At 62.4% G+C, this 21,463-nt stretch overlaps 1 protein-coding gene across 1 annotated transcript in view; it reads left to right on the top strand.

Moving 5' to 3' along the window:
• Window positions 1-21,463, top strand: part of Ajap1 (adherens junctions associated protein 1) — a 93,162-nt gene that overhangs the window by 31,206 nt on the left and 40,493 nt on the right. Inside the window, exon 2 of the mRNA XM_026386140.2 lies at window positions 15,875-16,668. Within this exon, the coding sequence (XP_026241925.1) occupies window positions 15,875-16,668 (794 nt within the window). The remainder of the gene's footprint in view (window positions 1-15,874; window positions 16,669-21,463) is intronic.

A 21,463-nucleotide genomic window follows, 5' to 3' on the forward strand; every position in this document is an offset into this window, starting at 1 on the left:
GTCATTACTCGCTTTACCATGAGGTTTCAGGCCAGCTTCACTTTAAAGACGGGGCATTTGAGATGTACCATTTTTTAGGGATCTGTTCAGAGTTGGGTTCGGGGGAGTTCCCGTCTTAGGGTCAGTGGTGGTGCTGGGTGTGGTTAGGGGGAAGTTGGGCTTGATTAGTCCCATGGTCTGTTAGTTCTGGGCAGTTCCTAGGTGGGGTAGGTTTAGAGTTTCTGTTTGAACACGTGTTGGATTGAGGGTCCACTCCCCTGGGGTCTGGGAACCGCTGCCTTTTCCTGGGGACGCTGACGTCCTGTGGCGCCTGGTGTGTCCGCGCCTGCAGGACCGCGTGCTCCCCTCTGGGGCATCCATGCCGGCAGCGTGCTGCAGGCCTTCCCGTGAGGCGTGGACTCAGGCCACCCTCTGAGTTTCAACCCCCCTTTGTTGACCGTCGGTGTGCTGGTTTGGGGGACACTGAGGTGAACAGAGACCCTGAGCCACGAGGAGGCTGAGGACAAACGCCGAGTGTGGCTAAGGCAGGGTCTGTGGCTCTGAGTGGCTGTTGAGGAGGGAGGGGTATTTCCACCCGTGGCTGGGGTGCAGAAGTGGGCTGCAGGCTGTGGAGGCTCCAGCAGCCTCCTGGCCGAGGTCATTGCCTTCCTGTACCCCACATCATCCTGGGGGCTCTCGGGGTCTGTCCAGGGTCTTGGCAGGCCCAGGCCCAACTAGTACGCCGTAGGTGACCTGGAGCCTGGTGACCAGAAAGCACAGAGGGAGAAGGGGAGGAGTGTGAGGGGATGGCAGAGATGGGGAGGGAGAGGAGACGGACATTCTGGGGGACTGCAGCCTGTGAGGAGTCCAGACAGCCTGACCAACACTGTCCAGACAGCCTGACCAACACTGTCCAGACCGCCTGATGGACACAGAGCAAGGCCTTACCTGGTGAGAACATTTAAGGTGCAGCTTCTTACTTGGAAACAAACAAGTGGTCAGCATGAGAATGGAATTCTCGGGAAACAAGGACCCTGACTGGCCGTTCCGCCTGCAAAGATTCCTCCTAGAGATTCGTAGATAGGAGGGAGGTCCCTCATCATCCACCCCAGTCCCCCTTCCACAGATGGGCCAGCGCCGGGTCAGCAGGCGCCACAGGAAGTGGGCTCAGGCTGAGTCAGGTCCTCTCCTGCCCTTCCCTCTTCTGGGTAGGCAGGGCTGCCGACCAAGCACAGCCCAGGGGCTGTCCTCAGGATGTCCCTGAGGTCAGGTGCAGGGAAGGGAGGTCTAGAACAGTCCCTGACAGACAAAGGAGAAGCACAGGGACATCCCTGTCCCCAAAGAGGCTTCAGAAACTGTTACTGACAGTCAGAAGGACGCGCTGGGAGGAATTCCGCTGACTGAGGTGCTTCTGTCGTTTTCCCCTGCTGGAGGGTGGCCCGGTCACCACTGAGAACCAATTGGTGGCACCTCAAATACCTCCTTTCTGATTTCATGTCAAGGAGGACGGAGCCTCCAGCAGCCCACCCAGGAGAGGCCAAGGGTGGACAGAGTCCCGGGAATGTAGCAGACAGAGGGCCACCATGGCCCCGGTCTCCAGCTCCCTCCCCTGGACTCCAGGCTGGAGGTGGGGGCAGGTGGCATGGGGACAGGAAGCAGATGGGGAGGAGGACCTGGCGAGGAGGACCTGGCGTGGCTTCAGTCCCTGGGTGGTGTCACCTGTCGGTGGGGGGACTTGAGCCTCAGTTTGCTCAACTTGAAATGTGAACTGCAGGGCCCACCCTGCTCCTGGGCGGTCACCTGGGGCATGAGTGTGAAGGCCGTGTCTCTCCCAGCTGGGAAGCGGCCGGCACAGGTGAAGGACCCTTGTACCCTGCGAGCCCCGGAGTGTCCAGGGGGAGGGGAAGGCGGTGCTGCCCCTTCTGGGTCCACACCTGCCCAGGTCAAGCAGGAGACTTTCCTTCGGACCAGGAAAAGTCCCTCAGCCAGGCTGCCAGGCCTGGGGCCGCGTCTGGGTTCCATGGCTGCCCGCCCCCCCCATGACCCTGAAAAGTCCCCTAGTCCCTGGCAAAAGTGGGGACTTGGCACCCACCTGGCCATCGTGGGTCTATTTCCTACACTCGCACAAAGGTGCTTCTGTCCCCTCCCTGGAGGGACATGGAGCCTGGGCAGGACCACCCCACTGCCTACCACCAGGGAAGCTCAGGACTTCCCCTGGGCAGCTGAGCAGGGGCTGCCCGTGGTCCCACACAGGAGGGTTTCCCAGTCTGAGGTCAACCCTGCCGTCCCTCACTGTCCTCTCAGCAGAGCTGCCAGCCACCCCCGTGCCACCCCCATGCCACCCCGAGGCCCCTGGGGCTGAGCAGGGCTTGCAGACAGAGAGGTGTCCAGCCACTCGGGTGACCTCCCGCTCTGAGGACAGAGCCTCGGGGCGGCTGCCAGCCCCCTGCACACGTCCCCATCCTCGGGAGCCGGCCGTTTCCTGCTGCCCTTTCCAGCCCTGGAGGTCATGCCCATTCCCAGGCTCACGGGGGTCGGCTGCGTCACGACCGTCGGGGGAGCCGTCGCGGGGACACCTTTCTCCCAGTCCAGGGACAGGTGCCCTTGGCTCGGGGGCTCGGGGGAAGGGCTGTGTCGTCATCTCGTGGGAGCAGAAAGAGCGCCAGAGGGCCTGCAGCGTCCAGCGCCTGGGACACGCCTCCGCCGCGGGTGGGCAGCTTCCTCATCGCTGTCACCGAAGGCCCGACAAGAACAGTTAGAGGAGGGAAGGGTGATCTGGCGATCAGGGTTTCAGAGGTTGTCCACAGATGGCCGCGCCCATTCCCCAGGGCCCAGGTGAGGCAGGACCTCATGGTGGAAGAGGGTGGAGGAGGAGAGCAGCTCAGGACGTGGCCGCCAAGAACCCACCGCAGACAGAATCCAACCCCAAAGGCACAGCCCAATGACCCGCCTCCTCCGGCCACACCCCACCTGCCGGTGGTGACCCCCAGTTAACCCTGCGTCGAGGCTCTCCTAACCCAGCCATTCCCCCCCAGGGTGTCCTGCATTGTCTCACAAGCCAAGAGCAGTCCTGCCCAAACCCCCCAGTGCAGAGGCCCAGAGCCCCCACAGAGGAGGGAAGGCCGTGTGCTCTGGGGTGGGGACGACAGCCGGGTCTCGTGGCTGCAGATGTCTGGCCGTGCTGCCTAGTGATGGCTGTGTCCCCTGGGCACACCCATGTTGTGACACCTTGAAGCTGACAAGGGTCTTCAGGGCTGTGTTGGGTTTCTGCTCTGAGCTAGCCCTGAGGGTCATTAGGCCAGGGCTGGCCAGGGGAGGTCAGTACAGAGGTCACCTCAGTGAGGCCCGTCATGGGGCTTGGAGGTGTGGCAGTTGTGAGTGACCTCGACTCTTCCCATAGAGTGGGTGAGGGGGCTGGTCAGAGCGGGCTGGAGCAAGTCGGGTGCCCGGTGGCCGTGAGCCAGGTAGAGCTGGTCCTGTGGCCCAAGCAGCAAGTGGCACTGTCACTGTGCCACAGCACTCGGTGTCGTCCCCATGAAGCGGGGGCTCAGTGCCCCACCTGTGCCTGGAAGGGACACTCACAGTGGACAGCCACCCTCCCCCTCCTCTTGAGTAAATCGGCCAGGCCACTGGTCCTCAGGAGGTCACTCATTCCCGTCCTGCCCAGGGTCTGCTTTGGATGGGTGGCCTTGTCGAGGTCCTGTGTCCTGCAGTTCCTGATTGTGATTGTGATGCTAAGGGCACGATGAGAGGCCACCAGCACCTTGGGAGGCCACTACCTCGCTGGCAGGTGGTCCAGGTGACAGGTGAAGGTGGTCCAGGTGACAGGTGAAGGTGGGCCAGGTGACAGATTCCCATTCTGTCCCGAGAGCTCCCTGCACATGACCCTTTGTCACCTTCCAGCCCCACATCCCATCTGCACACGGGAGCAGCCATTGCCGCCTGCTGGGAATTCTGTTTGGAGCTTGGAACTCACACGCAGGAGGGACATGAGCCACGGTCAGACCCTCCTGCCCTAGAACTGCCCAGAGCGGCGTCAGGGCCCCTGGAGCACAGCATTCGGCGTCTGAACCACACTCTGCGGGAGTGCTTGGGGGCCATGGAGGGGCCCTTCCTCAGAGCCGAGGGCCTGGAGCTCAGGTGCCTGGCTGTAGGTGCGCGGCGTGGCCCCTGGTCAGCGGAAAGCAGAGGGGGCCAGGGGTCAGCTGGTGCTTCCCCTTCAAGTCTCAGCCCAGAAGCCCCAGGGCCGAGTGGAACTTCTGGGGGGACCCTGACACCCGCATCCCAGGCACACGTGGCTGTGTCCTCAGGAAGCCTTGCAAGTCCCAGTCTGGGGAGTGACCGTCCCTGGCCACCTGGGCCAGCTCCGCCATGTTCCTTTGGGGAGAAACTCCCCAACCTGCAGCTTCCAGGTCCCATGCCAGCGGGCACCAGCACAGCAGGTCCCCGAGAAGCCGCGTTCACTGGTGTGAGGGCGGCCTGTGCTGGGTGATGGCGGCCAGCATGGAGGGACTTCACAGCTGGCCATGGGAGGGGACCCTGGGAGAAGTGGAGAAGGGCGGCTGTGTTTTGTGTAGGCGCGTGGTGGCGTGTCTGTGTGTAGGTGTGACCGCTGGCCTGTGCTCTGTGTGCACCCACGTGGGTCGCATGGACCCGGGGAGCTGAACAGGGCCGCGAGGCTAGTCGGACCCTGGGTGCCTGAACTGGGGCAGGGGTCACAGGAAGCCAAGCCGGCGTCACAGGAGGGCTCTTCTGAGGGGCCGCCTCTCGTCACAGGGTGTCTGTGGAGCGGGGAGCCCCGGGCCAGCGTGTGTGTTCAGGCAGAGACTGAGAAGCCGTTGCTGGTGGTGACAGTGGGCGTGGCTGCCCGGGTGGCTCCTCCCTGTCCTGCCCGTGGGCCTCACCTGTGCAACTTCGAGGGGCCAGGCCCCGGGGGCAGCACACCCGAGCTGGGGCCCCCAGGCAGGAGGCAGGGCCCTCAGGGTGCTGCCTCTCGGAACGAAGCGGAGGAGAAGAACCGGCTCCTTTCTGGAGGCTGGGGCTCGTCCCAGGGGTCTGAGAGCCCTGGGAGCAACTGGCAAAGCCTGGGGCCCGACCCGGTGACCAGAGCGGATGGGCTCAGCCTGCGCCTGCCTGGCCAGGGGCAGCTCCTCAGGGCAGCATGTCAGTGGCCAGAGGAGAAGCAGGAGCCCGGGACCCACTGGGCCCTGTGGGCCCCTGCTGCCCCAGTGTAGGGTGTCAGGCCCCGGGGACGGGCCAGCGCCCCGAGAGCCGGGAAGCAGCAGGGCTTCCTTCCTTCCCACTGGGTCTCCTGGTGGGAACCGGACCTTCCAGCTGAGGATGAGGCGGAGCGGCCCACAGTGCACGGTTTGCCAAGATGGGCCCTGACCAGCCCTTCCAGCCACTGCCCACCGCTGGTTCCCCACCCTGCTCAGTGGGTACAGGTGGGGCACCAGGGGTCCTGGGGCTAGGGACATGTGGCCTTGGCACCTCTGTGGGGCTGTGCTTTTCCTCAGTGGCTGCAGGGGCCCGAGGTGCGGTGCCCGAGGGCAGCAAGCACCCCCTGAGGGTGGGCTGCACTGTGTTGGGCGTTTAGGGCCCGGCTCGCCGTCCCCTGTGGCACCACCGACTGGCAGGACCTGTGGGTTCCCAGCCCTCGGCTGCCCCAGCTGGACGGGCGGGCTCATTCCCCGCATGGTGCTCAGCATCACAGCCCCAGGGGTCCCGAGTCCCTCCAGGGTCCCTCTGAGGTTTCAGCCCCGTTTCCACCGGCTCCTGGCCCAGCCTGAGGTCTTAAAGCACAGACCTGCCTCCCCACCTGGGGGCCAGGTGAGCGGCACCCAGAATGAAGCCCCCTCCCTCCCGGCTTTTCCCACCATGGTCCCCAGGACACTGTGGAGGCCCAGGAGCAGCCTGGGCAGGGCTGGCTGGAGAGCAGAGAACTGAGGGTGCCCGGCCTTAGCTTTCCTGCTGCTGCCTCGGCCCCTGTCCCTCCAGCACTGGGCACGCAGCTGCTCTGGGAACCGCAGCCTCCTGTGGCCAGGGTCCAGAACCTCACCTCCCTTCCTAACACGTGAAGCTGGGCCCCTGTCCCTCCAGCACTGGGCACGCAGCTGCTCTGGGAACCAGCTGGGCCTCTGCAAGGGCTCTGCCAGCGTCTGGGCACGGTCACACCCACCAGGTGCCAGGAGAGGCCAAGGGACACACCCCAGGCAAGTGGTCAGGGCACTCTCTGTGGCCAGGGCTGTCGGCTCAAACCCACCTGGCCCTGAGTGTCTCCCTGGAGCCTCTCGCTCATGGTCCCCTCGCCAACACCCCGCCTCGGTCAGTACTGCCCCTTTCCTGTCTCTGCAGATCCCGAAGGCCCTGGCCAGCCGCGAGCTCTGAGGGACACTTCTCCCTGCAGCCTCCGTGGCTGGCTTCACCGGGGCCTGGCGAGCAGATGCAGTTTCGTAAATACCAGCAGGACAGTGGCCCCAAACCCAAAGGAGACATTTCCCGTGAAGTTGTGGGGCTTGCGGCGGGTGCTTTGGAAGTCGGCGAAACCCTGACATCTACTCCCTCTCAGTCCCCTCTTCAGGGACAGAATCTCAGTGCTGAGCGACAAGGCTGTCCCCAGGGCCAGCCTCAGTGAGGCACAGAACGCTGTCCACTAGGAGGGCGCCACCCCGGGGCCCGAGGCCGGGAGGCGTCCTGCGTCCCTGCGGGAGGACTTCTGTGGCTAGCTGGGTCCTCCGGGCACCGCCCTCTTTCCGCGTAGTTTTGAGAGGCGTCCTTGCTACTATTTTGGTGTGTTTATTTTCTCTGCCGGGGGAGAGTAGCAGCCGCTTTTCCTGAGAGAACCTCAGGAGCTGCTCCCGCGAGGCGCAGGCTCCGTGCCGGGCGAGGCTCCATCCGTCCTGTCCTCCGGGTGTACTTTTGCTCCCCACCATCTCTCCCTCCACCCTCCGTCCTGGGTTTGCTTTCTTGTAGTTAAATATGCGTCCTTGCCGTGGCTCTTGGGTCTTTGCACGATGGCTCAGAACCTTCCGCTGAGCGTCCTCCTGGCCAGACAGCCCTGGCCAGGGGATCCAGGCTCTGGGAGGGGCCGGGTCTCATGGTGCCCAGCTCTCCCCGAGTGCCCCCCGGGAGCCTCAGACACATTCGGGCTGGGCTCCCCCGGAGCTGCTGTGCCGGCCTTCCTGAGACAAGGGTCCTGCGCCTGCTGAACAGGGCCCTCCGCTCCCCAGGGTCCCCGGGAAGCCCCAGCCCAGAACTCTGTGGGGTTGTGCAGAACCCACGTGGCCTCAGTAGGGCCCCGAGATTCCCGTTCCAAGCTGACTTCCCGGAGTGAAGTACCGATCAGCAGAGACGGTCCAGCCCTGATCCAAGTCTGTCTGCTTAGGGTAAGATGGAGAAGGGACAGGGCCCGACCCTGGGATGGGCCAGCTTGTGCAGGAGCCGGTCCTGGACCTTTGTCCTCACTGCCGGGAGCCCAGGAGGCGTGGTCCAGGGTTCCTGGCGGGGAGGCCCAGGGGGAGCTGGACAGCTGCCCCAAGAGCGCAGACGATGTGGGAGGTGCAGCAGGCCTGGCGACCCGCACGAGGAGCTGGTGGCCTGCCCGCTGACTGCCGTGGCATTCCGTCGGGGCCATGGTGGGGTCACCGTGGCGGGGGCTCAGCTAGACACAGAAGCCAGACTCCCGACTTGGGCCCCAGAACATTGCCACCCACTGTCCTGCCCACCCACAGCTTGTCACCACTTCACTCCTCCGGAATGCTTGCGGGCACGTTGCCCAGGCAACCAGAACGCCAGCGCGTTGCTATCCTTCCTCTCCTTCGAGCCCCTGCGAAGGCTGTGGAGCAGCCTCCGGCCCAGCACCCGGCAGGCTCCCTGCTCCAGCACCCAGGAAAGGGAGGGGCTCCTCAGAAGGGTGGAGGGACCACAGGGCCCCGCGGACTCTCTTAGAAAGAGCCAGGCTGCATTGTCCCCAAGACACCCTGCCACCAGGGCACAGGCACTGAGGCTGCCTTTCAGGTGGGGAAACAGAGGCACAGAGTGGTCACAGGAGCACCCGAGCTCACACAGCGGGTAGTCTTCAGGGCCAAGATGCCAAGACCCACGCCATGTGGCTCTAGAGCTGGGTCATCTGCGGGCCTCCCTCCTCTTGAGGATGAGATGACCACTCTGGCTGGTCAGGCGTGAGAGGGACAGGAGATGCCCTGCCACAGATTCCGCAGCCTTGGCCCTGGGGCCATCTGGAGTGGGAGAAGTCTCTGGGGCAGGGCTTTCTGCTCTGCAGGGGTTCCCGGCCCTCCTGGCTGGCACCACAGAATGCCACAGACCCCCGGACAGTGACAACCGTGTCTGCAGACGTTTCCGCATGTGCTATGGAGGGTCAGAGTCACTCCTAGGTGAGAACCAGCGGTGTGTCCACATGGTCGACGTAGCCACAGGACACCCTGCATTATGGCCTGCACGAGGCTGTGGGGTAGTTTGCTGAGGCCTGCTGTGCCACAGGATGGGGGTGTCCCCTGGGTGCTGTGCACACCCTGGGTACCTCCCAGGTACCATGCCATCACGCAGACTGCCCAGGAGTGGTCTCCCACTTCCAGGTTATGGTTTGGGTTTTGGTTTCTCTTGTAGGTCCCTCGTCCTGCAATTGGAGGTGCCCGGGTTCTAGCTCCTGAGCCCAGAGATCTTAGGGTTCCTGTGTCCTGGACTCCGGGCCCAGATCTGAGGCCACCATGCTGGGGTCCCAGCCAAGCCGTCCATCTGTGGGTCTCACAGGGGCCTCCTCTGGCTCTGAGGGTTTGGTCTGCAGCTGTTTCCCGGCTCGTGCTCGGCAGAATGTGGGGCTTCACGTGCAGAACTCAGAGCCCCTGCCTGGCCCACGGCCCCAGAGCGTGGTGTGGAGCCCTTGGCAGAGGCTCACCAGCCCCCTGGGAGCAGGGCGCCAGGGTAAGGAGCTCATCTTGGAGCAGGCCGGATGGGACCGCTGTCCTTGTCCCTTTCAGCTGGAACATCCTGTGACTGCCCGGGGAGGTGACAAGCCACGGCAGCACACCCTCCCGCAGGTGCTGGCTCAGCTGCTGGAGTCGGGGGAGGCCCATGCTGCCTCAGTGTGTGCCCCGTCCCTGCCCCATGACCCCTGGCTCTGAGCTACCTCCGGAGCAGGGGAAGCTCCTGGGCCTTGACCTTGGAGCAGGACTGGGCCCAGCCATCACGGGGGTGGTGCTGAGATGACCCCAGGACTCGGGGTGAGGAGGGGGAAGAGGGCAGACCCTCGGGAGGGGCCTGGGAAGGCCTCTGGCCACTCCGGAGCTTCCCATCGGTGGCCACCGTGTCACCCTGTGCCGCTGCCTCCCCGGGAGTCCCACGTGGCGCGCGCATCTGGCGTGTGGGGCTGCTGTGGCTCCGTCCTGGAAGGGAGGGATGTTTTCCATCATGTTCAATGGGAGGCAGAGAGGCAAGGCGGGCGCTGGCGGGACGTCGGACTGACGTCAGGATGAATCAGGGAGGAGCAGCCACGCGCTGCCTCCAGAGGAAAGTGCCTTCCCCTCTGAGCCCGCTGCAGGGCGGCGTCCCTGAGCAGGGCAGGGAGGTGGCTGCCCGGGCTCCCGTGGGCGGCCACCTGCACCCTCCTGGACGGGCAGCCTGGGGGACCCTCTGGCCCGGGGCAGCCGGAGCCTCTTGTGTGAAGGGGAAAGGCAGGTGCTGGGGAGTGGCATCCTGCTCTCGGGCACCGAAGTTCTGGGGCCTGGGCAGCGTGGGCTCTGAGGAGAGGTGAGGGGTGGAGGGTCCACTTCCACCAATCTCCGAGGCCTCGCTTCCCCTCAGGCACAGATTCCCGTCCTCGTGGAACACCCCTCTCTCGGAGGTCAGCGTGGAGGGAAGAGGCCGGGAGGACCCAGCTCCCCACCCGGACACTGGAGCTTGTTGGCTCGTGGTGCTGGGTCAGTCCATGGTGGACGGCCCTGTGGCAGGACACCATGGTGAGAGCATGGGGTGGAGCCAGACCACTCAGGTCGTGGCCGGGAAAGAAAAGAGAGAGAGGAAGAGACTGGGGTCCTGCAGGCCCCCTCAGGCACACCCCTCGTGACCCAAAGACCTCCCACCAGGCCCCACCTCTTAAGGGTCCCACCCGCTCCCAGCAGCACCAAGCTGGGGCTCAGCTCTCCCATGTGGGCCTCTGGGGTCATTCAGGTTCCAACCGTAGGAAGGCCCGCCTACCTGGAAGCTTCACTCCCCCAAAGCTTAGCATTGGGCATGGTGGCCACTGTTCCCTGGACCTCAGAAGTCACTTCTTCGTCCAGCCCCTGGACGCCAACCTCCACCCCTTTCTGTCTCGTCTTTGCAGAGAGCACAGTCCACTGCCACCTCCAGGAGAAGGGCTCTGCACGGGCCTCGCCCTCCCAGGCCTCCGCCACTTCCCTGGCCAAGTCCGGGTCAGTCAGGTGCCCTGGGGCTTGGGCTTCTCCTTGCTGACTCCCTAGGGACTTCCCAAGGCACAGGGACACTTGGGGAACAGGGGAGACTAAATAAGGGGAAAACTGTGCCCCTGGGCACCACCTACTGTGGGGACAGTTCCCATCCTGCCTCCTGCCTGGCCTGGCTCTCAGGGGGGAATCACGAAGAGGCAGGAAACCCCTGTGTGCACTGTGCCAGGGGCCTGTCCCCAACATGAGAGCCGGGGGGCTTTCCAGTGGTGCCCTGCAGAGGTGACCTCCGTGTGGTGGTCCAGGTGGCCTCAACGGGAAGGGGCCTGTAGTGGGCAGATGCCCTGCATGGGAAGGGGTCCGGAGGGTGCCTCCCCCGTGGCCACCTGCCAAGCCCTCACCCCAGTCTGATGTGGGAAAAGTGCTAGGTGAACCCCAGGAGGGCCAGGCAGGGAGCAGCTCCCCAGGACTCCACAGTCACCAGGATCCCACTGCAGAAAAGTCTGAGGAACCGTCATGGCCGAGAGCATCACAAGGAGGCCCAGGACAGAAGGTGACGTGTCCTGGGTGGGGACCTGGGCCAGGCGCAGGATGTGTGGTGGACTAGCAAGACCTGGGCAAGCTGTGTGGTTGAGCACGCGGCCCGCTGTCCTGACGTTGGCCCCCGAGCTGTGACAGGTACACAGGGACCCAGATGACCCCCAGGGGGACTGGGAGCTGATCCCAGGAACTCTCTGCACTCTTCTTATTTTTTGTGTAAAAATTATTCTAAGATGAAAAAGTGTGTTTAGCAAGCTCGCTGAAGTGGGTGGGGGGCAGTCCGGACGTGTGGGATACAGGGTCCTGGGGACTGGGTAGTAGGACCAGCAATTTCCCAGGTGAGTCCTGTGCACCAGGTGAGGGGTCCTCCTTGCCAGGTGTGGGGACTCCACAGAGGAAGACGGACTGACTGACACTTGTCTGTGCTGCGCACCGTGTCCTTGAGCGTGCCTCGGGTTGTTCCTGGCTCTGCCCTGAGAACTGTCCATCCCAGGCACTTGGTCTTCTTAGAAGGGAAGGAGAGCAGACACCTGCTGTAGTGTCCCCTGGGCAGGACCAGCACACTGGGGGTGGCAGAGTGAAGCAGCAAGCCCAGGCTTGGCTGACTCCCCAACACACAGCTCTGACCTCACAGGGGCTCAGGGCCAGCGTGTGAAGAGGCAGGGGAGCGGGAATCCACAGAGAACTGGGTGGACCGGCCACCTGCTGCAGGGCTCTGAGGTCGCGTCCCACCTTGAAGATCCTGAGGTGGCCCCTGGCTGCACAATCCCAGGGCTCGCCCAGCTCGGGTCCTCCCTGCCCCGATGCCCCAGCATGAGAGGGACCAGCAGCCTCTAGAAGGCCCACGCTCGCCGCTAGCCACAGGTCTCCAGTCAGGTGCGACCCTGGGTAAAGAGCCGACCTTGTCTCCCTCAATTGACAGTGATTTTCTTCTGTGAGGAAAACCTACGGAGGCAGAGAACTGAATCTCAGTTCTCTGGATCTTCTTAAACGATTCTTGGGAAAAGGAAATTTCAATAAAAAAGGAAGCAGGACTGTTGTACACTAGAAAGTACAGGGAGACGGGCAGCTCCCCCTGGGCACGGGGTGCTTGCCGGTGTCACTCTTCATTTGAAAAGTGTCCATCAGAGGCTGCCAGGCAAGCCCACCCTGGCTGGGCCATGCAGGGCGTGGCCTGGTGCTGCCCTTGAGCAGGGAGGGGGTCCTGCTCCTTCCTGGAGTCCCAGGGAGCACTGCGGGAAGGAACCTGCAGGTCCAGGCTGCCCGTGGTGGCCGTGTCTGAAGGTCAGAGAGGCCGGGCTGGCCTCCCTCTCACCTGCGGACCAGGGTCCAGGGTCGGCACGTGCCCACCTTGGCCCCTCAGCACCCCTGCACACACCCCTCCTCTGCCCGTTGCCTTTCTTGGTATTGGGTTTTGATGGACTTGTGTCACGTGGACCCTAGGAAGCGGTCAGGCCAGCGGTCTGAGGATGCTCTTAGGGCTACGCAGCCACCGCATCAGTCCCAGTGGCTCCCGTCCTCCCCGCCCTCAGCCACAGCCTGCTTCCTCTCTGGATTTGCCCGTTCTGAACGTTCTGCATGGAGCCACCAGCCGACGCACAGCAATGTGGGTTCACCAAGGACAGTATTTTCAAGGTCCATCCTTGTCCCTGGCCAAGTCTTCCTGCCCTATCCATGGCTGAACAATGTTCTGTTGTACCTACTGTGTGCTTGGATGGGCGCTGGGGCAGTTTTCTCTCTGGGTCACTGAGGTGCTGCCTTGGACATCCGTGGGCCTCTGGGAGTGGAGCTGCTGGGCAGCACTAACTCCGTTTCTAGGACTCACCCAGCTGCTTCCCGCCGCCCGTGTGCATTCCCACTGCCGTGTCGGGCTCGCCCCATGCAGCACTGACCACTGTCCACCTGCTGGGTGCTCTCCTTGTGGGTGTGAGGCCATGACATGTTCTTAAGGGATCTGTGGATGGTCTGGAGTTTGGGGAAGCTGACCCCACCTCTGCCTGCCTCTGGGGCCACTACGGAGGGCAGCCGTGCTGCAGGGCCTCCCTCCTGGGGTGTGGGGGTCCCCCACCTCTTGGTGCCTGGCTGACAGCACCATGGTCCCTCCCTGGGTGAGCCCCTCCAAGCCTCCAAGACGGCTTCCTCATGAAGTGAGAGCATCCTGGGCTTCGGCCTGGTTCAGAGCTGGCTGGGGGCCACAGGGAAGTGGCGTGGGGCTGCTCAGGGTCCTTGGAGGGCGCTCTCCAGACCAAGAAATTCCTGATGGCACTCAGGGCCAGGCTGGGCCCGGGGCCAAGCAGAGTCTGGGGCCTTTGGCCCCTGTACAGGGCCCCTGGTGCCTCTGTGCAGGCCACACCATCAGCCTGGGCCTTCCTGGGGGAGCAGGTCCCTGCCGGGCTTCCTGGATGCCGGGGAGGGGGGAGGCTGGGTCCTGAATCGCCCACCAGCCCTCTATTTTCCCTCTGAACAAATGCGTCACTTTAAAAAGAAGAAGCTGGACTTGGGGAGAAGCGAATCCACCTCCCCTGCCACGTGGCCATGGCTGGTTTTCTGCATAACAGCTGGGTGTCTAGGAAATGAGGGGTTTCTATGGTAACCAATTACAGCCCGTGATTGGTGAAAAATCACAGAAATATCCTGTGTGTGAAGTTATGCCGGGGAGGCAGGCCCAGGCTTGGGTGCTGTGGTTTTAATTTCCTGGGGCGACATTTCTCCAAGCCTGGATGGTGGCAGGTGTGCCCTTACTTGCTCTTAGTGCAGCTTGCTGGGTAGGGCCTGGGGGCCTGGGGCCTGGTAAGACCTCGTGAGTCCTAGGGGGGCCTGGGGGAGGGTCTCATGGCTTCCTGTGGGGCCTGGTGGGGCCTGGAGGCGCCTGGAGGAGCCCGGTGGGGCCTGGTGGGGCCCAGCACCTACTCCAAGCAGAATCTCATTCCCCTGGGGCCAGACTCCCACCCAGCTGCGCGGCAGGGGAGAAAGCTGTGTTTTCCACCATCTCCCACCCTCGCTAGGTCGCCAGCAGCCCCAGAGGAGCTGCCTTTAGCACGTGCGGGGGCTTTCACACTGACCTAGATGTCCCCGTGCAGTGATGATGGCCCTGGTCCCTGCACGAAGCTCGGCTGCTTGTGCAGGGAAATTGCACAACACAGCAACCCAGGGCAGAGGCATTAGCATAATGAACACTTCCTAATTTCTGGAGCAAAGCACTTTGATTCTGATTAAAAAACTAGGGCCTTATTATTTGGGGATTAGCCCTTTTTGATAATTAATGCTCATTAATGTGAGGTTCTTTCTATCAACATCTCAATGACCCCTGGGGACCAGCTCATTCCCAAGTGCCAGGAGGCCTCGGCCCCGGAGGGTTGTGCACACACTGGGACCCAGCTACAGTTGCACACACTGACACACTCCCAGACACGCCTTGCACACTCACTGACATGCAGGCACACAAGGCAGTCTCACACGTGGGCACGTGCGGGTGCACATGGGCAGATGCAGGGGCACACGGGGCACAGCAGCGCACTCCCGTCTCACACAGGCACAGTGTGCGTGAGGCTGACTCACATCTGCGGACACACAGCCACACGCATCTTCACACCCACACATGCTGACACACACACACTGCACACAGTCTCTTCCTCGCAACAGGCACACACAGGATGGTCGAAGTCACACCCAGCACACACACTGACACACGCATGCACATGCTGCTGCACACTGGTGTGTGTGTGCACACTCGACAGGGTGCTCACACTCACCCCCATCCCGTCCTTTTTAAAGTCACATGACACCTATAAGGAAAAGTGGCCTGCGCGTCCCGGAGGCTCCGCCGCCCTGCCCACCCCCACCACAGCAGCGTGGAGTTTGGGGATTCATTTAACTTTCAGACCTGAGGTTGTGACAAGAGCTGAGTTTGGATGGCACCTGTAATCAGTCCTCAGTTATCCGAGCTGTGGGAGAGGGCACGTGGGCCCGCGTCCCCCAGCCTGCCACGTGGTTCTGTGCTGTGCTCCGGATGTTCCCGTGACGCTCCAGCGTCCACCTTCCTGGAGATGGCTCCAGGCTCTGGGGAGTGCTCCACGGGCCGTGGACACCACGCTTCCCCAGGGCTCCGGCCTCCCCAGCTGGGCCTCCCCCAGGCTCTGTAGGGCTTGGCCTTTCTCCAGCTCCTGGGGCTGAGGAGGTGGACAGAGGGCTTCAAGGCCACCTGCACCCAGGACAAACAGGGGTGGGAATGTCAGCAGGACCACACTTCGGCATCAGTGAACCCCCAGCTTATCTGGAGCAGGTCTCAGGTCCCTCCGACCTCTGCAGAGGCCCAGCCCGGGCGGCTGGCATCCAGGGAGGAAGGCCCTGGCAGCTCTAAGACAGTCACATTCACCTCAGGGGCCAGGGCAGGGGCCAGGGGCCTTTCAGAGTGCTTGCAGGTGGTGCTCAGGGGCCACTGACTGTTTGCTCCTTGCCCGGCATCTGCCTGGCTGAGTGTCCCCGAGTCAGACCTCGTCCCACCCAGGCCTTGGGAGAGCCGATGGCCAATGGCAGTGAGCCTCTTGTGCTTCCTAGAGGAGAGCACCTGGGCCTGGAGTCCGGCCAGAGGCTGGCCAGTCCTGTGGTTCCCAGTCTGTGTCCTCTTGGTGCCTCCTGTCATTATGGGCAAAAGGAGGGGGACGGGCAGGTCATCAGGTCATCGCATCGGGGATGATGGGGTCCATTGGTCTTGGTCCTCCCCCCAGGAGATGGGCCCTGTGGTCGTCAGCTGGCTGGGTGCAGCTCCTGGGGACCTGGAGGGCGTGGTCTTCCCAAGGTGGAGAGGGAGAGGCTCCAGTGACCTTCAGAGGGAGGGGTTTGCCCTTGAGGCTGAGCTCCTCCTGCAAGAAAAGACTGGCCCCGTCCGCCAGAGCCCTGCCCGCCCTGCTGACCACTCTCCTGTCTCTCCTTCGCAGCTCCATGTCCATCCGCTGGCCGGGCCGCTCCCTTGGAAGCCATGCTTGGATCCTGATAGCCATGCTGCAGCTTGCTGTGGATTTCCCGTCCTGTGAGTCCCTGGGCCCAGGCCCCGAGTTCCGGCTCCTGCCCCGACCACCGCAGAGGCCCCCGCGGCTGTGGAGCCTGAGGAGTGGACAGCCGTCTCGGCTCCCTGCCCCTGTGTGGAGCCCTCGGGCGCCCCGGGCGGAGCGGGCCCATGGGCAGATGCCCCGTGCCAGGAGAGCCCACAGGCCCAGAGACCAGGTGGCCTCCCTCGTGCCCAGAGGGGGGCTCGCCAAGCCCCCAGCTGCTGCCAAATCCAGCCCGTCCCTCACTTCCTCCTCCTCGTCCTCATCCTCCGCAGTGGCCGGAGGGGCCCCTGAACACCAGAGTCTGCTGCGGCGGGGGAAGAGGCACGTGCAGGACACTGGTCTCAGTGGCTTCGACTTCAGGGGCAGCAGGCCCACGACAGAGACAGAGTTCATCGCCTGGGGGCCCACGGGGGACGAGGAGGCCCCCGAGGCCAACACTTTCCCGGGCGTGTTTGGCCCCACCACGGTCCCCATCTTACAAACACGGAAGACGACTGTGGCCACCACCACCATCGCTGCCCCCACGGCCACCTCCATCTCGCTGCAGACCAAGGGGGTCACTGCCTCCCCGGATCCCCGGAGAAGGGTCCCCGCTGGGGCTAGCACAACGGAGCCTTCCCCCAGGCCCAGCAACAACGGGAAAGACAGCAAGCCCCCCCGGATTCTGGGGGAGACCTCAGGTAGGCGGCCACCACGGAGCTTTGGGTCTGTCTGGGGGCTGGGGGGTGTGCAGCTTGGGAGGGAGGGACCCCGAGGTGTGCAGGGCGGTTCACGGGGACCAGACTGAAAAGGAAGAGGCCAGGGGTCAGGCGCCGGACCGCAGGGAGAGATGGTGTCCGGGGTCGGGGACGCCCGGGCAGTCAGCAGGATTGGGGAAGCAGGTGGACGTGAAAAGGGGGCCTCCCTCCTTCCCATCCACCTGAGAGTGGACGCGGACCCTGGTGCTGCCGGAGCAAGGCCTGGGCGGAGTCCCGAGAGACCTCCAAGGCTCCAGCGAGGCCCCACCAGGGAGCTGGTCCAGGACCAGGAGCGGCCTTGTCAGCAGCCAGGCCAGGCCGTGGGAAGAGCCCAGCGCTGGCAACCGAAGCTCTGCGGACAGGCCGGGGGTGGAGGCTTCCTGGGGACGGCTGGGTGCCTGTCCCTGCCCCAGCAGCTGGTGCCCCGACTCCTTGGCCTCTGACGACAGGCTGTGGCCCAGTGGCACCCAGAGTCCAGCAGCAGCAGCCCCCCCCCACTTCCCGCAGCAGCTGTGGGAGGCGTCGGCCGTGGGGAAAGGGCCCCCTCCACACCCAGGTCTGGGCGCCACCAACCCCGCCTGGGGCTCCTGGGGATCCAGGGGCAGGAGAAGTGCTGCGGAGAGCTGCCCCGGTGCGGAGGGGCCGCGTCCCTGGGACGGGTCCTGCGAGGTTCCCTGACCTTGGCCAGGCAGGCAGCCGGCAGCCGTGGACAGGTGTTTGTGGGGTGGCCGGTGTTGGCCCTTCAGCTCACCATTTTCCTCCTCCCTTCACTGGACAAGACGGTGTGTGCCTCGTGTCACCCCTGGACAGCAGCTTGTCCAGGGAGCCAGAGCCCCATGCCAGGCCAAGGCCAGGAGCCGGCAGCTCCCTGGAGGGCCGGGGGGCCGCCTCAGCCACCCCAGCATGGCGCCCGTAGCTCTGGTCAGGGGCTCTGGAGTCTGACCTCGGTAGACGCAGGAGGTGCCCCCCGTCGCCTCCTCTGAAGACCCACTTGCTGTGTAGCCGTGGAAGTGGAATCAGGTTCCATTTACCCCTAATTACACCCGTGATGACTCAAGTTAACGCCCAGGGCGGCATCACAGGGCTCAGCAAACCCGTCCACAGTCCACTGGCTGCTGCTAATCCAGCGACAGATGCTTATCTCGGGAAAGATTTGTGCCTCTTCATAATATAATCTGGTGCTAGATTAATTTGTTTAGCAAAGCAAATTTAAAAGGGGGAAAATGTGTGTGTTTGCTTCTAATGTAGAGAAATGTTGATTCTGGAAAACGCTGCCGGCCGGCGGGGAAGGGAATGGGCCCCCATCAGCGGCTGAGCAGCTTCACCAAGTCAAGGTGAAGGGAAGGGGGTGAAGAGGAAAGGCTGAGATGATCTCCTAATGGGCTCATCACAGTCCAGCTGGTCCTACCTAATTGAATTAGACCCCAGCGGAGTAATTCAAGTTAGACCCTGGGAAGGACTGGCTGATGACTCTGAAGTGAGCTATTTTCTTGGGCTCCTGAGGGCCGGCGGTGTCATCTCCTTCTCTGTATGAGCTTCTGAGTGGGAGGGTGGCAGGAAAGACCCCTGCAGACCCCTTCAGACCCCTCCTGCCTCAGCAGTCATCAGGGTTGGCCTGGCCTGACGCTGGGTGGAGCTGGCCGCTGCTCACACTTCTTGGGACCCGCGCAGCAGGTACCTGTGGGCTCCCGGGCTGCGCTCTGGGAAGCTGCATGGCCCCTGCTGGGTGGCTGCAGCATCTGGGGGGAGTCTGGGCTCCACAGCACGTCACTCTGTGACCCTGGGCAGGGTCTCGATGTCCTTGTCCTCACCATCAAACCCAGAGCCTGCAAGGCTCTCCTCTGGACAGTGGCGGCGAGGATTCAGCAGGTCACTGCTGAGCGTGGAAGGTGGCCCCCGGTGCCCAGGATGGCCCCACACGTCAGCTGCTTTCATGCAGCCAGAGAGGCTCAGAGGACAGTGCCGCAGCTGTCAAAGGCAGAACCGGCCACCAGGGATGGAGAGTCTTGTCACCTGAGTCACACCCAGCCTTGCCACTGCTCCTGGGGACACCTTGAACCCAGGCTTCGGCCTCGGACATGACCCCAGCACCCCAAGATGGCCCACTGTCCAGGACAGGTCTCTGGGATCAGGGCTGGGGATCCCTGGGGTCTACTCCTGCTTCTGTGGAGAGACGTAGAGGGACGGGCAGGTCCCACTGCTGCTGCCTGGGGACAGATGGGGGGGAGGGTGATCTAGGGCACTGTGAGATCCCGCAGAACCAAGGCTGTTGGAAAGCCCCTCCCTCAGGAATCACCCTGCAGGTGGAATAACTGGGACATTTCTCTGAATTTTAGGATAATGGTTAAGCCCCTCGCTGCCCGGCTTCATAGTCCTCCTGTTAGCTATGTGACCTGGGCAACGTGCTTGTCTGCTCTGTGCCTCAGTTGGACAGTAGCGTTGACCATCTCCTAACATTGTCATCAAAGGTGAAAGGAGACAGTGCACGTCATGTGCTGACCTTCTGGCGCACGGGGGCCGCTCAATAAGTGTTGGCTGCTATTGATATGAGCAGAAGGATGGTGATGGTGGTGGTGATGGTGATGTTGGTGATGATGGCAATGATGGTGACCACAGTGATGATGATGGTGGTGATGGTGGTGGTGATGGTTATGATAATGGCAGTGATGGTGGTGGTGATGATGATAGTGGTGGTGTTGGTAGTGGTGTTGGTGGTGGTAATGATGATGCTATAATACTAGTAATTACGATGATGGTGGTGGTGATGTCACATAATGATGGTGGTGATGTTGGTGGTGATGGTGGTGGTGATGGTGATAGTGATGGTGATGATGATGGTGGTGATGGTGGCACTGATGATGATGATGATGATGGTAGTAGTGTTGGTAGTGGTGCTTGTGGTGGTGATGATAATGCTATAATTCTAGAAATTATAATGATGGTGGTAGTGATGGTGGTGGTGGTGGTGATGATGGTGATGATGATGATGGTGATGATGGTGATGGTAGTGATGGTGGTGGTGATAGTGGTGGTGAGGGTGGTGGTGCGGGTGGTGTTGATGATGGTGGTGATGGTGGTGGTGATGGTGGTGATGTTGGTGGTGATGGTGGTGGTGATGTTGGTGGTGATGGTGGTGGTGATGGTGGTGGTGATGGTGGTGATGGTGGTGGTGATGGTGGTGATGGTGGTGGTGATGGTGGTGGTGATGGTGGTGATGGTGGTGGTGATGGTGGTGAGGGTGGTGGTGATGGTGGTGGTGATGTTGGTGGTGATGGTGGTAGTGATAGTGGTGATGTTGGTGGTGGTGTTGGTAGTGATGGTGATAATGATGGTGGTGAGGGTGGTGGTGATGGTAACGATGATGTCAGTTGCTATTAATGTGCTGATCTGCTGCCACCAGCTTTGACAGATCATTTCACAGGTCCCAAGGCCTGTCCCTGACCTTGGTGCTTCCTGCAGAGGTGTAGCTAGAGCTCTAGCTGGGAGCTGCTTGGGATGGAAAATCACCTGGCGTGGACTCGCAGAGGCATGCAGCTCAGCCTCTCTCAAGTGCTGGCAGAGGATGGACGTCAGATGGGTCAGAAGTTCGCCTGAGGCTCTATCAGGAGGCCCCCAGTGTGACTCGTCTGCCTGTGTCAGCCTCTTGCCTGTCATGCGCTGAGTTTGGAGCCACAGTGTCTCGTAGGAGAGAGCCAGAGGGTAGTTCCTTGAGTGCTGGTCTTAAAGCTCATGGCGAGTGTGTGCGTGTCAAGGCGCCTGGTTCTGGTTACTGGACAGGCCACGGCAAGGAAGCCTGGCCCCGGCCTGTGCTTAGCAAGGTCAGTGCTCGGGAAGGATCTCGGACCCTGCCTGCTGGCACCTGCCCTGGGCCTCCCTGGCCTGCTCAGCTGAATCTAGACTTCCCCAGCTGAGCAAGCTTGGGTCTCTCGGGAGGTGCACCACCCACGAGGGGCCATGCAGCCCTGCAGGTCCCCAGCGTCATTCAAGGCTTGTCTCCATTTAATCAGTCCTGTGTCCGTGACATCCGGCAGCTCAAGGTCGCAGCGGCTCAGATGTCCCCAGAGCCCTGCCTGGTAATTTTTACTTTGCAATTCACTCATGCGTTTTCCCAAGGCCAGTTGGAAAGTTGCTTTGTCCATGTCACCAGGGGGCCTTCAGTGTCCTTTAGGCATGTAAGCAGGGAGGCTGGCCTTACTTCCTCTGCACCTTGATGGCCAGCTGACTTGAGCAGAGGTGGGGGCTGGCCAACCCTGGGAGCGAGTCCTGTGACAGTGAAATACCTCCTAAATGCCAGAGTCGGAGTGGAAGGGAATCCGTGCAGAGGAGCAGGGAGACGGGAGCTCCTTCCCCTTCCGTCGAAGGCCGTGGTGGCAGCTTAAAGGCTGAACCCCTGTTAATTAAGTTGCTGGGTGTTTGCTACCAGGAAAGTGAATCTCTCCTTAATTTAAAGATATTCGAAGCAAATGACTCATGAACTTCAAAAGTTTTGAGTAGCTTAATTGGGATAAGAGCATCACAGAACAAATGAGCGGCTGGAGGTCCTGCAGCACCCTGAACTTGGCAGACACCGAGGCCGGTCTTTAGAGTCTTAATTGGGACTGTCTCAGTGGCAGGGGTGGCCTGGCACATCCTGAGAGCCACGGTTCTGGCTGGTGACCAAGGACACACTGAGCACAATCGCAGGTGGAGACGGGTTGTGTGGCCCTTAGGGAACTCCCTGTGCTTCTGCTGAGCGGAG

This window comes from Urocitellus parryii, chromosome 11 (genome assembly GCF_045843805.1).
Source record: "Urocitellus parryii isolate mUroPar1 chromosome 11, mUroPar1.hap1, whole genome shotgun sequence".
Classification (NCBI taxonomy): domain Eukaryota; kingdom Metazoa; phylum Chordata; class Mammalia; order Rodentia; family Sciuridae; genus Urocitellus; species Urocitellus parryii.